This window comes from Anser cygnoides, chromosome 21 (genome assembly GCF_040182565.1).
Source record: "Anser cygnoides isolate HZ-2024a breed goose chromosome 21, Taihu_goose_T2T_genome, whole genome shotgun sequence".
Taxonomy (NCBI): Eukaryota; Metazoa; Chordata; class Aves; order Anseriformes; family Anatidae; genus Anser; species Anser cygnoides.
The window spans coordinates 8,240,617-8,255,023 of record NC_089893.1 but is presented as its reverse complement, the minus strand read 5'-3'; the positions used below and the strand labels follow the sequence as shown (position 1 = coordinate 8,255,023).

The following is a 14,407-nucleotide window of genomic DNA, read 5'->3' as shown; positions in this document are numbered from 1 at the left end:
GACAGAAACACGCTGATCAACACAAGGAAACCAGCACGAATGCTAGCAGGACACGCAGGCACCCCTCATCGGGCAGCTCATAGCACAAGGGTGCTTCTCTGCTGGTGCTGAGAAACATGCTGATTGTACGTACACAAGCACTGGTATTTAAACCAAACACATTATATATATTTCTAAATACTTTGCTAGAGCTAAGAGTCTTTTTTGGATATTTTCCATGCAAGAGATGCAGGAGACAATTTTTAAGTTAGGAAAAAAGCACACATCTGGTGAAAGTCCCAGTCCCATCACACAAATGATAGATCTGGGACACTCCGTAGCTGCAGTGAGTTAGTTTCTTGCATTCTCAGTGCTTTGAGAACATTTTTTTTCAAATTGCCCACAAGTCTATGCCTGCGAAGAAATGTGAAGTGTTTGGACACCAACCTTCCATTAATTGTAACGAAAACCGGTGGATCTAAATTCAACCCCAAATCCCGTACTGTAATTAAAAGCTTATTTGCCTTTGATTTTTAATACGGTGTTTTTCCTGTCTCTCAATGCATTGTACAACGCTAACCATGACTTTGGAAAAGAAACAAGGTGCCAAGTGGTTATGCCACTGCTTCTAGGTACCTCAAAACCTTTCCCAAATAAAACATGGCACCTGCTCTCAACATGTCAGCTTTGCCATGTTCAGAACAAATAATTGTAATGAACTGTTAAGGGAAAGGGGATTTTTACTTCTGTTAGTGTTTACAAACTCTCTGACGTTAACTTACTGGTAGCAGTTCTGATGGCTTACATTTTTTGACATATTTATTCTGACTTTTCTTGCAAGATCCTTAGGAGATCATCTTCAGGGTCATAACCTACGACTTGTGCCTCATTCCCACCCACTTAAAAGATGCTGCTTTTCCTTCCACGGAAAGTTTTCCACGATTTTGTATAAATACATGACTTTAGTCCAAGAGTTAATCTCAACAGATGTAGCAAGGCACTGTTGGTGCTTGAGGCAGGATTAAAGGATTTGGTAACATACAAAAAATAATAGCAAAGATAATATACATTTAGATAACTACAAGGTCACCTGAAGGTTAAAAAATCACTACACACCTTAACGGAAGGAGAAGAGCACACACTACTATAACATACGAACATTCCTGCAACAGCTGCTGTGTCTTTTTTTTCCCACACAGACTGCTAAAACTGGAAGATACTCCAGGCTTTATGGGAAAGTCAAAATAACAGTAATCATTTTCTGTGTGAGGAGGGAATTCAAAGAAGTGAGAATGTATCAGTAACACAAATGGCAAACGAAACATTGCTTGAGACATTCTGATTGCTTTTTGGTCTTGACATCAGCTACAGTATGGGTTAAATTTTTTTCAATTTTTTTTTCCTCTTTTAGTTTTAAATTGTAACAGGCTAGCAAAACCTAACACCAAAACAACATCTTTTTATTGCTTATTTGGCTTCCATGAGCAGAATTTTCACTGTGCTGTTTTCCAGGAAACAATATTAGTGGCTGGGGCAGAAATAAAACAGATGCACCCTGCGCAGGTAGAGCAAGGAAGAATTTAATTCCTGCTTCGATCCAGCCTCCACCCCACACACATTGCGTTCATTCCTCACTGCCGGATGGGAGCATGAGCACGTCTCCCATCTTTCTCTCTTTCTCTCTCTCCTTCTCTTCTCCGTCATACCTTCCCCCTTGATCCCCTTTCTTGCATTTAAGCCACAAAAAAAAAATCCACATTAAAAAACCCTTCCAGGAGCCAGAATGGAAGGGAAGGATGATTCTCTGCACGGTGTCAGAGACTTCAAGGTCTGACAACCTAACAAACTCTACCCTCTGCTTTCTGGCACTCTCCACTTTCATCTCATACCGAGTGCGGTCGTCTTCCCCCATCCATGTGCCCCAGGCCAGCTCACAGCACCGTGCCTTTCGCACCTCCGCGGACCAGGGTGCTGGTGGCAACCGCCAGTGAAAAGCAGCCTCCAGCTCTCTGGCCTTGGCTACAGAGGAGAATTAGAGTAAAATTTAGGAGAAGCCTTTATATCTAACATGATAAGGCCTACAATTTTCTTGAAAGAATCAACGCCAAGATAAATCCGTGAACTAACGACCTACAGCAGTTATTCCGTTGCATCTCTACGTACCAACGGCCTGTATTTCTTTGGGAACCTGCTTTGTAGCTTAGAATGGATAAATAACGTATAAGGTCCTACACGGAAATCCTTTCTGCGAATAAAAGGAATTAAAAGAGTTTTGTGGCCGAGGTATTCAGCTCTCCTTTACCAGAGTTGAGGATACCACCAAGCCTGTTTCTCTTCTAACTGGTGCGCCCCCACACCGGGTGAGAGCGCTCTCCGCAGAGCTCGAGGTGCCCTGCAGCTGCAGGTAGGACACCAGGTGAGGCCGTCAAAGGCTGCCTCCCGTCAGCATCCCCACCTGCCGGGGCGGCGGAGCTAGCAGGCAGCTCGGCGCTGCAACCAGAGGTCGCACGCGCCCCGACAGCGAGGTGTGAGAAATCCCTGCTGCTCCCGACGAGAAGCGCGTCCACTCTGGCCGTGCTCGCTGGCTGGCGGTGCCAAGGGGAAGGCCAGCTCGTGTCCCAGCGCCCCTGCAAACTCCTGCTGCGTGCCTCCAGGAACGGCGCAGTGGACGCGTGCGGAGGAGGAAACGTTTTGTCGCGGCAAATCAGTTCAGGCATCGTTTTGCCCGATCTGTCGCTGCAGTTGGCATCCTTCTATGCAAATGGCGGGGGCCATCTGGCTGGGAAGGGACGTCACCGGTGACATGTCCACCGGGCTCTCGCCCGCCGCCTGTTCCGCAGGTGATATCATCCTCCAGCCAGATGGCTGCCGCTAGCGCCGAGCTCCCAGACCAAAGCACGTGAGCCAGAAATCCAACTTTGCCTTTGCATGTCTTAATTTAAGGACTGGTCCTTCCAAAGTGACACTTGCCACAAAAATGTGCTCTGCTTTCCCAGGCCATTTTTACTAATTGGTACCCTATGTTCCCATCACGTACATGGTATTTATTATAAAATTATGCACAAGGAAAAAAAAAAAAAAAAAAAGGTCTCAGCTAACAGCCTCTCTCACTCCTGAGCAATCCAAGACGAAAGGCGTCCCTTTCTGGGAAACCTATTCAGTCTTAAATCCCATGGTGAGGTCCAGCACGGAACATGCTTGGAAAGATGGGCCTGCAGTTTCACAACCAGTTCAAGCTCTTGTAAGAGGCTGATTCCCAAAACGTCCAGCCCCCCCCCGGCTGCACACACTTGTGCATTGCTTTGTGCCACCTCCAGCAGCTGTGCAGCTTGCTGTTGTGCAGCGGTGCAATTAATGAAGCTGTTCCCAAAAGACAGAATTATTAAGAACATCAAAAGGCATCAGAAAAGGGCCTGTCCCTAGTGATTCAGCTGTCTGACACAGAGTTACTGATTGTAAAGACAAAGCATGAAGGAAAAGAAGGAGAGAACAAAGAAGGCTGGGAGGCTGTTAACGTGGAGGTGGCTGTAATCTAGGTAACAATCTTACCCTGAAAGCAGTGACTCACTGAGGACATTTGAAAAAAAAAAAAAAAAGCTTGAGGAAAAACATCTTAAAAATCATTTTACTTTAACCAGAGAAAACGATAAGAAGCCTAACGGGTTGTTTTGTTCTGCCCAGGATTAAGCGTTTTGCAATGCCGCCATTAGGTCAGGTATTGGGAGGAAGCCGCCTGCAACTGCAACCCAGAACCCAAAGGATGAATTCCCAGGGGGTGGCTCTGGCAGGCAAAGAACAAGCTGACTTCCATACCGAACCAAAGCTGCCATTGAAGTTGAACATACCTGCAACCTCTCAGGTTTGCTTTTCGGCGGACATCTGTAGACCTTCATCTCGTTAATTGATATAACACAGAGGAAAGTCTTTGTGTGCTTTAACAGATGGGGGCATGCAGGAATGCATGCACTTCTGCAAATACGTACGGAGTCACAGCTGCTTTAAACACACAAAAACAGGTCAATGCCCTAAAGTCAAGAAATCATTCTTTTCTACAAGGTGTAACCTTGCTCTGCTCCTACCAAGGCATGGTTTGCAATCCAAATTGTGGCCCATGTGGTAGCGCCTTCCTCCGTCCCTAGCAAGAAGCCACAACCCGACAAGTCCCATGAATAAACATTTGGTCTTCAAGAGCTCCTTTTTTTCTCCCCACCTGGTTGTGCCCATTCAGGGGATGGGGCTAAGGAAAACTCTTCTGTAAACACTGTTCTGTACTGGAGCACAGCAAGACAGTTTTTTCCACAACAAATTACAGCTCCGTGAGTTATGAGACATTCGACGTAGCTAGCAATCCATCTCTCCAGGCTAATAATTTGGCACTAAGGAAACATGGCATATTTTGTCAGACATGAAAATTCGTCTGTGGTCTAAGCTTTCCAGGTGAAGATTAGGGAGCTGGGAGGGATTAACCACACCAAACAAAGCAAGAAAAACTTGAGACTGGCCTTACAATATTCTGAGGGAAAGGGAGGCCTCACAGCCGGACCCAGAGCCCCTGAAGTGACCACTCGCTGCCTGTGATCTCGCTCATATCATCTTCAGCCCAAGTGTGCTTCTCCTAGGCGTCAGGTAACTTCACAGACATTATCCATACAGACTCATGTACTGTTAATGTGTGCTTTCCACTAAAAAGATTTCCAGAAAAGACTGCTATCGCAGGATTTGGGTATCTTGCACATAAAAATCAAGCTGCTTTCCCTCAGATTCCTAGGCCTGCAATGAGGCAGCCAGGATGCTTAAGTGGTGCAGAATTAAATTTCCTTCCAATTTACTAAATTTCTTTACAATTTTTCCTTTAATTCTCCTTCCTTTTCTCAACATCTCTACCAGTTGCCTCATTTCATTCGAGACCTTGTCCCTCCAGCTACACTTCGTGACAGATTCCTCCGTATTTGCATTTCTTCTGAATTCCCCTCCTGACTTCAGTCATTCTGAGTCGCGCGGTTGCTTCATTTTTTTGGCCTTCTGAAACAAACCCTTTTTTCTCCCAGATGTCTTGAACACACTTCAGTATATTTGCTTAAACTTCTCATTCTGTGCAGATATGAATAATCAGTGGTAGAAGGGCTGGCATTACACTTCAAGTAGGTGCGTATTCTACCATTCCGAGAGCGAAGGAACAAACGAAGCAATCAAATCAAGTTAGTGGAGATATATTTTTTGTTTATACCATCCACTTCTTTGATCAGAGAAAACTGCTCAACGGCTTAACTTTATACATGACATCAAATAGGGAAAAAATCCCAAGATGGAGCTGACTCAGATCTGAAAGCTGCTGTACGAAGGACCGCAGCTCCTCGAAGACCACTGCACTCTCAGGGAGCCGCGTGCTCGGTGGGTGTCCTGCATTTCCAGTCCTGCAGCATGGATTTACCATGCACAGGCAATCACCTGAAAGACTTCCCAAAGGTTTCCACCGTAAAGGCCAGACTATTAAAGGATATTTCAAAAAATGAAACCCACCAAGTATATCTTGTCCTACATCTCATCCTTGGGACACCACTGCCAGAAGCGCAGGTGTCTACGCCAATGACGATTTACTTCGAGATAAGAGAGAAGGCTCAAAGCCCTTTCTGAAGATTTGGATACTGTCAGCAACGCACTACTATGGATTTCACAGACTGTGTAATGTTACAAGCAAGTCCTTGCTCCCTGCAGGACAGCTGATCTCAGAATCTCAACAATCTGGCAAGACAGTCTTCGTTGATTTATTAATTAAAACGACTAGCTCAGCAGATTGCTATCACTTTTACAAAGGCTGTTGTTCCTAAATGGGAACAGAATTGTTTACCTATAACAAACTGAAAAGGTTGCACAGCTTTATTGGTTCTTGCATATATTACTAGAACAACGTCCTTCACCTATAATATATAATTAATACTTTTTAAGTATTAATTGATGATACTAAACTGCAACACATCTCTAGGTCTGGTGTATTAACATCAGAGAAAAATTTCCTTTTTCCAAATTCTCTTTTTGCTGCAGTAGTTAGTGCGATCGAAAAACTGCATTGCATCAGGAAATGGACTTTTTGTATACACTCACAGCTTACGGGCCTTAAACTTGGAACAGGGGTTAAAAAACCCTCTCCCTCTTTGTACAACCCTAGAATTTGCATCTCTTGATAGCTGATGGTGTTTCATGAAAATAAAAAGCTCTGATAAGTACATTTCAAAGAAATGACAAAAACTGTCGACTCAGAGGAAAAATGCACTCCTCTGCAAATCAGATCCATGGTTGTGTGAAGAGATATGTTTATGCAGTTATAACTGAGTTAGCATAGCTTATGAAATTACTGCCTGTCGACTGAGATACAGCTGTTGAACCCCACCTCTGAGCTAACCAGCTTTACTCTGCAGTCAGCAGGAGCAAAAAGCGTACAGATGGTCTGTCACCCTATCTCAGCTGACAGGCAGTACCTTCTTAAAGGACGCTAACTTCATTTTCTGCATTTGTGCAAACACAAATACCGAAATACTGAAAAGTACATGATAGCTGCAGTATTTCCAGTCTTGCAGTCCCGTGGCCACGACCTGATTCGCATTGTGAAGGCTCTTGCTTACAAGCTAACATGCAGGATTATTCCACCCCGAATTTTCTGTTAAGCAAAAATACGGCGCCTTATTTCTGCAGCTGTTCAGGACTGTTGTGTCAGGGTACTGACTGCACGGATACAGACAACTGCTTTTCAAGTGCTTTGCTCATCAACAAATCTTTATGCTGGGAAAGCACAACAGCATTGCTCTGATCCGAGACAGACGGCAGCGACAAACTGCAAAATAGCTCCCTCGCCTCTTGTGTCTTTAATCACTAGTGGTGCTCTTCACATCTAGTCACAATTGCAACCAGCCTGATGGCGAGCAGGGAGCTTGCACCGAGTAACAGAACCCGTGTCCTACAGGGGACACAATCAGCTTTGTACAAAGTGTCTGCACTCACACACACATCACCACATCTTTTTGTTTGGTTTTACTGACTCCCTTGAGAGCTGCACACAGACTGATCATTCCAAGAAGTACCGAAGCATTGTACTCGTTTTTCATAGTACAGAAAGTACAGCTTTAGGGATTCTAAGTTTAGAACAAAAGTCCTGCAAAGACACAGTTCAAAGCTAGAACAGTCAAGTCTGTTCAAGAAATACTGGTGCGCTAACACCAGAAACCAGCTTAATTTCAGAGCCCTTATCGTATGACCACGCTGCTCTTATTTTACAAACGAGATATTATCAGAACTCCCACACCTGATATAAAGCCAACAAAAGCTGTATCTCATGCTCCGGCTCATCGGACAGAAATGCAATCATATAACCAACACTCCATTCAGATGGGACTTGCACTGTACACAGCCCTGGTATTAATGACAGCAGAACCATACCCTGGATCTGGCACAGGAAGGTCTGTCAGGGAAAATCTGAGGTACTTTGAGAAGACTTTCTAGGCCAAAACATACAAGTGTTTGGTCAATTCTGACCCTCTCCAGAGCAAACTCAAAATTCCACCTACTTACAGAGAGCAAAAGCAGTATGAAAATTCCTCCTGCTTGAAAGGAGCTCAAACGGTGCGACACTGCAGCGTGAGGAGGTAGGAAGTCAGTTACCCCACCCTTCAGTAGCTTTGGGGCTTTGTTATGTAAATAAAGACTTTTTGTTTTGTTTTAATTTCCTAATGAGAAGATCCAAGGGACAGAATAACAACTGTTTTGGAAGGAAAGTGCCACTTCATCTCGAAGGATTTGGTACCTAAGTCAAAGGTCAGTTTAGGATCTTTTGCAAATTCAATGTAAATTTCTCTGCTGTAACATTTACAGTACCGGTAACATTAAAACTTTCTAATAAATGTAGACATGAAAGCACAGATCAGTTGAGTGGCTTGTCCAAGTCAGTGGCAGAGCCTTACCAACTGGCTTTCTGTGAGTCCTCCATGTTCTGCCCGACTTAGTGTTAGATAGTGGAAAGAACGGCATAACGTCAGCTGTCTCACGGGGTGCAGTATAAGCTTCCGCTAGCATCAGTCCAGTTGTTGATCAACATCAAAGGGTCCCAGCTATCCCTACCTCGCAAAGTTAGGTAAGGAGATGAAGATCACACTTCTGCTCTAGCCCAAGTCCAGAGCAAAAGGGAAAGTCCTCTTACACCAATGCAGGTTCACTGTTTATATCCATAAGCGATCCTGCACAGGCACAGCAGTTCTAAGCTGAGTATCCTGACTTTACTTGAGTTGCATTGTCAGGTCTGAAACTTGTGCCTACCTGAAATCCATGCTTGCCTCTCCACCATGTGGTCAGCTCCTTTGGGGGCATGTCAATAACAGACACTATGTCTCCCACCTGTAAGAGAACAGCAACGTCAGTCACAGCTCGCAGTGCAGCCGGGCGGCAAGCACAATTCAAATGACTGCATTCTGCAGCACTGCACAAAATCCTAACACTGTGAGCAATTGCACCAGTGCAAATCTTGAGAGAGCTGCCTTAGTAAAACTGAACTGTGAGGTAGAGGAGTTACTGCATTATACAACATACAGGATACAGCTGTTCATAAGGAAACAATCCTCAAAAGCCACAGGCTCTCTGCCAACGGGTACAGAAGCGTTCTGATTAAACTGCACATGTAAGTTTGCAGGGATAGCATAAAACACTTTGGAAAATATTCTCAAGTAATTGAACTAATTTTTACTACAAGCCTTAAATTACGCATATGTAGGCATCGACATGTATCTGCTTGTTTCTGTTCATGGCAAAAACTTAAAGGCTCCCTTTAGTGTTCACAAACTGACCAAGACATATTTTTCTTAATTAGAAAATGAACAGAGGAGAGGCGGTGTGGTGTTACTGCAACCATCATTAACGACCATTATTAACAAAATGAGCATTATTAAGGGAGACAAAACAGGTTATCTGAAGCTTTACTAAAACCCATAAAAATGTAATACTGCAAGAGCTGAAATGAAAATCAGTATAATCAGTACTAAAATCAGCTTGGTGAGAATCTGTGTGGCCTGTATACCAGAAAATGAGACAGGCCAGAGCAGACAAGGCAGAACCTAAGCAAACACTGTAGCTGGGTATAGCAAAAGCTGTTAACACTAATGCCTATCTCTCACCTGGTATTTCACAATGATGGATCCCAAAGTGCTTTACAAAGAATATAACAGATCCCCATTTTTTCAGATAGAGCTAGCTGAGACACAGGGAGGTGAAGTGATTTGCTCAAGGGAACAGCAAACCAACAGCAGAGCAAATTCCCTTCAAGGAAACTATGCTGTCACCACAATGAGCAGAGAAACCAGACATTTTCCTTACTACTGAGGAGCAAATACCACTTAGCTACTTTCACAACTGCTTATTAGAAATTAACAATAGCTTAAATATAAAACTGTAGTGTGGGTTAGGGAACAGAACACAACATTGTGAAGCTACTGAACCCGTTCCATTTCTGTTCTGCCAAGGTTTCTCCCTGCACAAACTTGGAAAGAAACACGTGCCTTGGGTTCCCTGCTTGCTTACTATGCCTCATAACAACTTGCCCAACTGCATGACAGTTGTAAGGCCAACTTAGCCTGCTGGCTCTTAGTTGTAAAATTTACAAGCAGGGACTGCCACCCTAATGCTTTTATTAATACCGAGAGACTGACAAACAGCCTGTACCCTGTTCTGCATGCATTTTAACTTGGAAGATGACATGCCCATATGTCTTTCTGATTAGCTCATTTCTTTGGTGTACACTAATAATTGCCTCGATTTTGAATATGAGCAAAGCCCTGGCAGCAACAGACTATCACTATTAGTTTTACTTCCTGTGCTGCATGCTCAGAATGTGATCTCAAAAACACCTTTGGGCACTAACTATTTTCCTTTACACTTCCTTTATGTAACACTACAAACATTCCATTGATATTGCCACTGCACACTATCGGAGCACAAAATGCTGCTTTTTGGATAGAAAGGACAGCGAGAACCAGACACCCAAAGGATTCCAGGGCCTGATCTGCAAGAACTTTGCCTCACGGCAACTCCTGCTCTGCATCAGGTAAGATTTTCAGAAGAGATTTGGATTATCACTTGCCCCTTAAGTACTAAATTCTTTGACAATCTGGTTCTTTACACTCCATGGGAGCAGAAGTTCTTAAAAATGGTTTTAGACATGGACTTGCTAATAGTAACACAGGTTGTACAGAACTGGCCAGTGAATAATTAAATTGGCATGTGTCCACAAACACACATATGTGGACAGCCTTCCTGAACAGATTTAACATACTTTTAATGCACTGTGCAGGACAAACTATGCAGGGTCTGCTGCTGCTCTGAGACCAGGCTAGAATACTTGGCAGTATCTGTTTAATCAGAAGACACTAATGCCAAGTAAAGCTGTATTTTATAGATGACTGAACTCCTCCCTGTAGCCAACCGAGTGCAAGTCTAATATTTAACTGAATCTTCTAAGCTTCACCTCACAAAACATTCCGAAGGTGCCTGAGTGTATTCCTGATGCACACACACGTTACGCTCTCCTGTATATGACAACAAAGAATGTAAGCTTCTTTAATTACTCACCTCAAAGGACAGTTCATCTGCTGCCTGAGCAATGTATCTCTTAATAACATGGGCAGCAGCAATAGCAGGAACATTAATGGATGACTCCTCATGGACTAGCAGGTGATTCCCCTTGTTATCAATCTGAAACAAAGAGCACAGGGGACTGTGAGGCAGCTGAGGACAAGTGAGCAGGCATTTTATTGGTGCTCATACATGGCAGAGATTTCAAGCTGATTCACAGAGACAGCACAGCTTGGGGGCCCCCTGAGGAGATCAGCACGGAGAGACATTGTAGGGCACAGCACACACAGAAATGAAGAAGAAGAACAATTCATAAAGCGTATTTCAGAAGGTCGTATGTCCCCTGACATCCAGTTAATGGCAAAAATGTTGTATTTAAACATCTCTACATGCAAACAACAGCATGATAGTGAGTGTTGGCACCTCCCTTTATCACTGAATTGTATTGTTTTTCCTGAAGTATTTAACAATACAAAGACGACTACAATAATTCTCTGCAAAGTGGAACTAATGTTCAAGGAGAGGTGCTGAGGTAAGGGGGAAATGCTGCCAAACTGGAAACTTGTGGCACTTTCAGCTTTCTCCCACCTTTATATTTCTTTTTATTTTAAGAAAACATGGCTGCGCCCCTTTGCTGCAACCATTGGCCTGCTTTCAAAATTTCTAGATTTTGGTGCCCCTGTAAAATTTTGCAAGGATCTCAGTTAATTGAAAAGGTTATTCTAGAGAATTCATTGCATTGCAGCAAGTGCAATTCACTTGCATTGCAGCAAGTGCAGTATGTAAAGTAGACTTGCTGCAGTCTGTACTTCACTGTGTTGCTGTAAAGACAATAGTTTCATTTTTCTCTCTAACTTCCTTTCTCCCTTCATTCTGAGGTTTCCAGGATTTGTCTCATCCCAAGGGTGAGGAGCATATCAGCAGGGAAACCTGCAGGAAATGCACTCAGTCTTTATCACAAGCATTTATGAAAATGAACTGCAAGTCTAGTTGTTTGTGCTCCTGGTGTGCAGCAGCATCACCAGGCAATGCAGAGACACACACATCTCCTCCCAGACTAATCAGCAACGGCATCGCTGACACAGACAGGTGGCCTTGATCATTTAGCCCCATTCTTTCCTGCGCTCTTTGCCCGAGAAGGTCTATTGTTTCAGATGGTAGAAGACCATTAACAGAGAAACCAAAGCTACAGCTGCACTTCACAATACACAAACGGTGCCACTGCAAGCACAAAGCAGGCTCTGTTGAGCGGTTCAGCCAACAGCGACGGCAAACAGGAGCAGATAATATTTATTGTTTCTGCAGCTATTACAGGGGGCAGGGGGAGGGGGGAGAGGGGGAAGAGGACAGACAAACAGCATAACTTAGCTCCAACAGTTTTACGTTTAGTGCGCTTGCACTATTGTCTTGCCAAAAAAAGAGCTAAGAATGCGTTCGCTTCCTGCTACCTGTCACCTGGGGACTCCAGCCGTGGGCTGTACTCGCCTAGGTGGTCTGCTGGCCTAATCCCTGCTGCGCTAGAACTGCCACTTTATGCTACTTTGTGATATCAGACGAATGACATGTCTTTGAGAGACAAAATCCAAGCAGAAGGCAAAAATAGCTCCTGCATTCCTGTAACACGGGATCCGATTCAGTTTGTACTATACCTTTCTTGTGGCCACCTACATGCCTATAGCAAGGAAATCAAGCTTTTAGGACAGTTTTTCAGTGACACCAATAGATCTGGAAGGATTATACCTCTCTGGAAAGGTAGAAGAGCACATCTGTGCCTTGCTCTGCTCATTAAGGTGACGAAAACAAAGAACTTCATACTATACCTCCATCCATGTGAGAGCAGGCCCGCAGTTTATCTTGTTGCCTGCGATGGCCGAGAGACGGGCCAGATAAGACATCAGCATTTGGCTGACAAGCTGGAAGAGAAAAGAAACACGCATACAGGTTTTCTGTTCACACACTTTAGCTTTGACAGACCTCTTCAGAACTACCAGAAGTTATCCCCCGGCACAGGCAAGTGTTACAGAAACATATTCCCTTTTGCAAAGAGATCTGTCATTTGGAGAGGAGCAAGCTATACGCGGTGTGTAGCAATGATTGCACAGAAAAAAGTATCTAAAGGAGCAGCTCCCTGTGAAAGTAATAATGTAATTTTTTAAAGATAGTAGATTTTTAGTAATTTCCCCTGTCAGGATACTTTAAATCTAAAGCCCTCCTCTCATTGTGAATTTCATACACAAACAAATCATTTGTATTATGGTCATCAAACACATCTGAGAACCATTTAGCAAAAAAAAAAAAAAAAACAACAAAAAAAAACACTGACTGCCATTTCCACCCACTTGCAAAGCCTTAAGAATGTGGCAACTCAGACTGACCCCTTGGTGAGAGTAATATTTCAAATAGAAGAAGAGGGTTTTAAAAATACACTTAGCAATGTCCCTTATGTAACAATAAACTTGCTTTCATAAAAGAGATGCTGGTAAGGTCTTTCCTCAGCTTCACCGACGGTGTTATAAAGCAATACTGTAGCCCAGAGTTTGTAAGACTGTTTAAAACAGTTTTCCCCAAACATCTGTTCAAATGTGGTCGATTCAAAATAAAAATACAGCACGAGACACACACAGCTGCAGAATTCCATTCCACAGAGCACTAGAGCTGTTCAACATCTTTGCGTCTTCTGTGCTTACGGACACAATGCAGATCTTCAGCCTCGTGATATAAGGTACATACTAAATGTATTTGATCAGCTGAACAAATGAAGATTTAAGAGACAGGAATGCTTAAAATATAATTTCAAAAAATGAATGCAGGAATTTATTATCCTGAATATTGCTTCTTCTGTTGAATTTAAGAGACTAATAACCTCAAATTCTCTTCAGAAATAACCTGCATGAAATCAAAGCAACTAATAAATCACATTCTCTGATGAGAAATGGAAAAGCATTATCAGTCTCCCATATCCAATGGCGAAAGCCCTGTAGACTTCAGTGGGGTACTGATTTCAGCCATTGTGTGTAGCTCGAAAGCAATCAATCCTCACCCGGCTGGCACTGAGAGCACGGACTCTGATTTATACATCCTGGATAGATTCTGCTTTGAATGCTTGGAATGGCTTCAATTTTCTGATCTCCCTTTTCAGCTACACATCTTGTGGGCAGGCAACATTAGCCTTCCAACACAGCGTGTCAGGATTTTTTCGTACTTGTGCTTGATGGCAGGGGGCAAACACACAAGCAGAGGTCCCTGAGAGCAGTGACCTGTGTAACGCAGCAATGGGCGCTGTCTGTGGCTGTGATGCACGCTCTTCCCACAGACAGACTGAGGCCTAACAGAGGCTGTTTTGTCATGCTCTGCTGGCTCAAATAACCTTCTGTGGCCACACATTGCATTGTCTCCCCGTCCTCGTCTTTCTAAATGATGCAGTCAAGATGCACCTGCTACTTCCCAGAAAATTATTTTGGGCATGAACAAATCCCCGAGTTATCAACAGCAAAGACTCATCGTTTTCCAAGCGAAGGTGGTAAGACAAGAAATGAAAAATACCTCTTACTCACGTAGGTAAAAGCACTCTCTAAGATTTTTAAATACAATTTAAATATTACACTAATGTCAATGCTCATAAAAGCCAACTTCAGTAATTTTCAGTTTATAAATACAATCTAGCATTCCAAGTGGTATTACTCTTGCAGTGCTGTAGTCCCAGAACAGCACGATTTCCCAGGAACGTTAAATTGATAATGTTAAGTCAGCAAATATCTGCATCACCGAAAAAATTTCCAAAGGCATACCAAAATTCTTATCTAAGGTACTAACGGTGCAG

The 14,407-nt window shown here is 43.4% G+C and overlaps 1 protein-coding gene across 15 annotated transcripts in view; it reads right to left on the bottom strand.

Moving 5' to 3' along the window:
* ARHGAP32 (Rho GTPase activating protein 32) overlaps positions 1-14,407 on the bottom strand; it is a 262,161-nt gene that overhangs the window by 70,449 nt on the left and 177,305 nt on the right. For all 15 annotated transcript variants that reach the window (XM_066981261.1, XM_066981262.1, XM_066981264.1 and 12 more), the window contains 3 exons: positions 12,408-12,500; positions 10,585-10,707; positions 8,284-8,361 (listed from right to left, as the gene is read on the bottom strand). In XM_066981261.1, the coding sequence (XP_066837362.1) occupies positions 8,284-8,361; positions 10,585-10,707; positions 12,408-12,500 (294 nt within the window). The remainder of the gene's footprint in view (positions 1-8,283; positions 8,362-10,584; positions 10,708-12,407; positions 12,501-14,407) is intronic.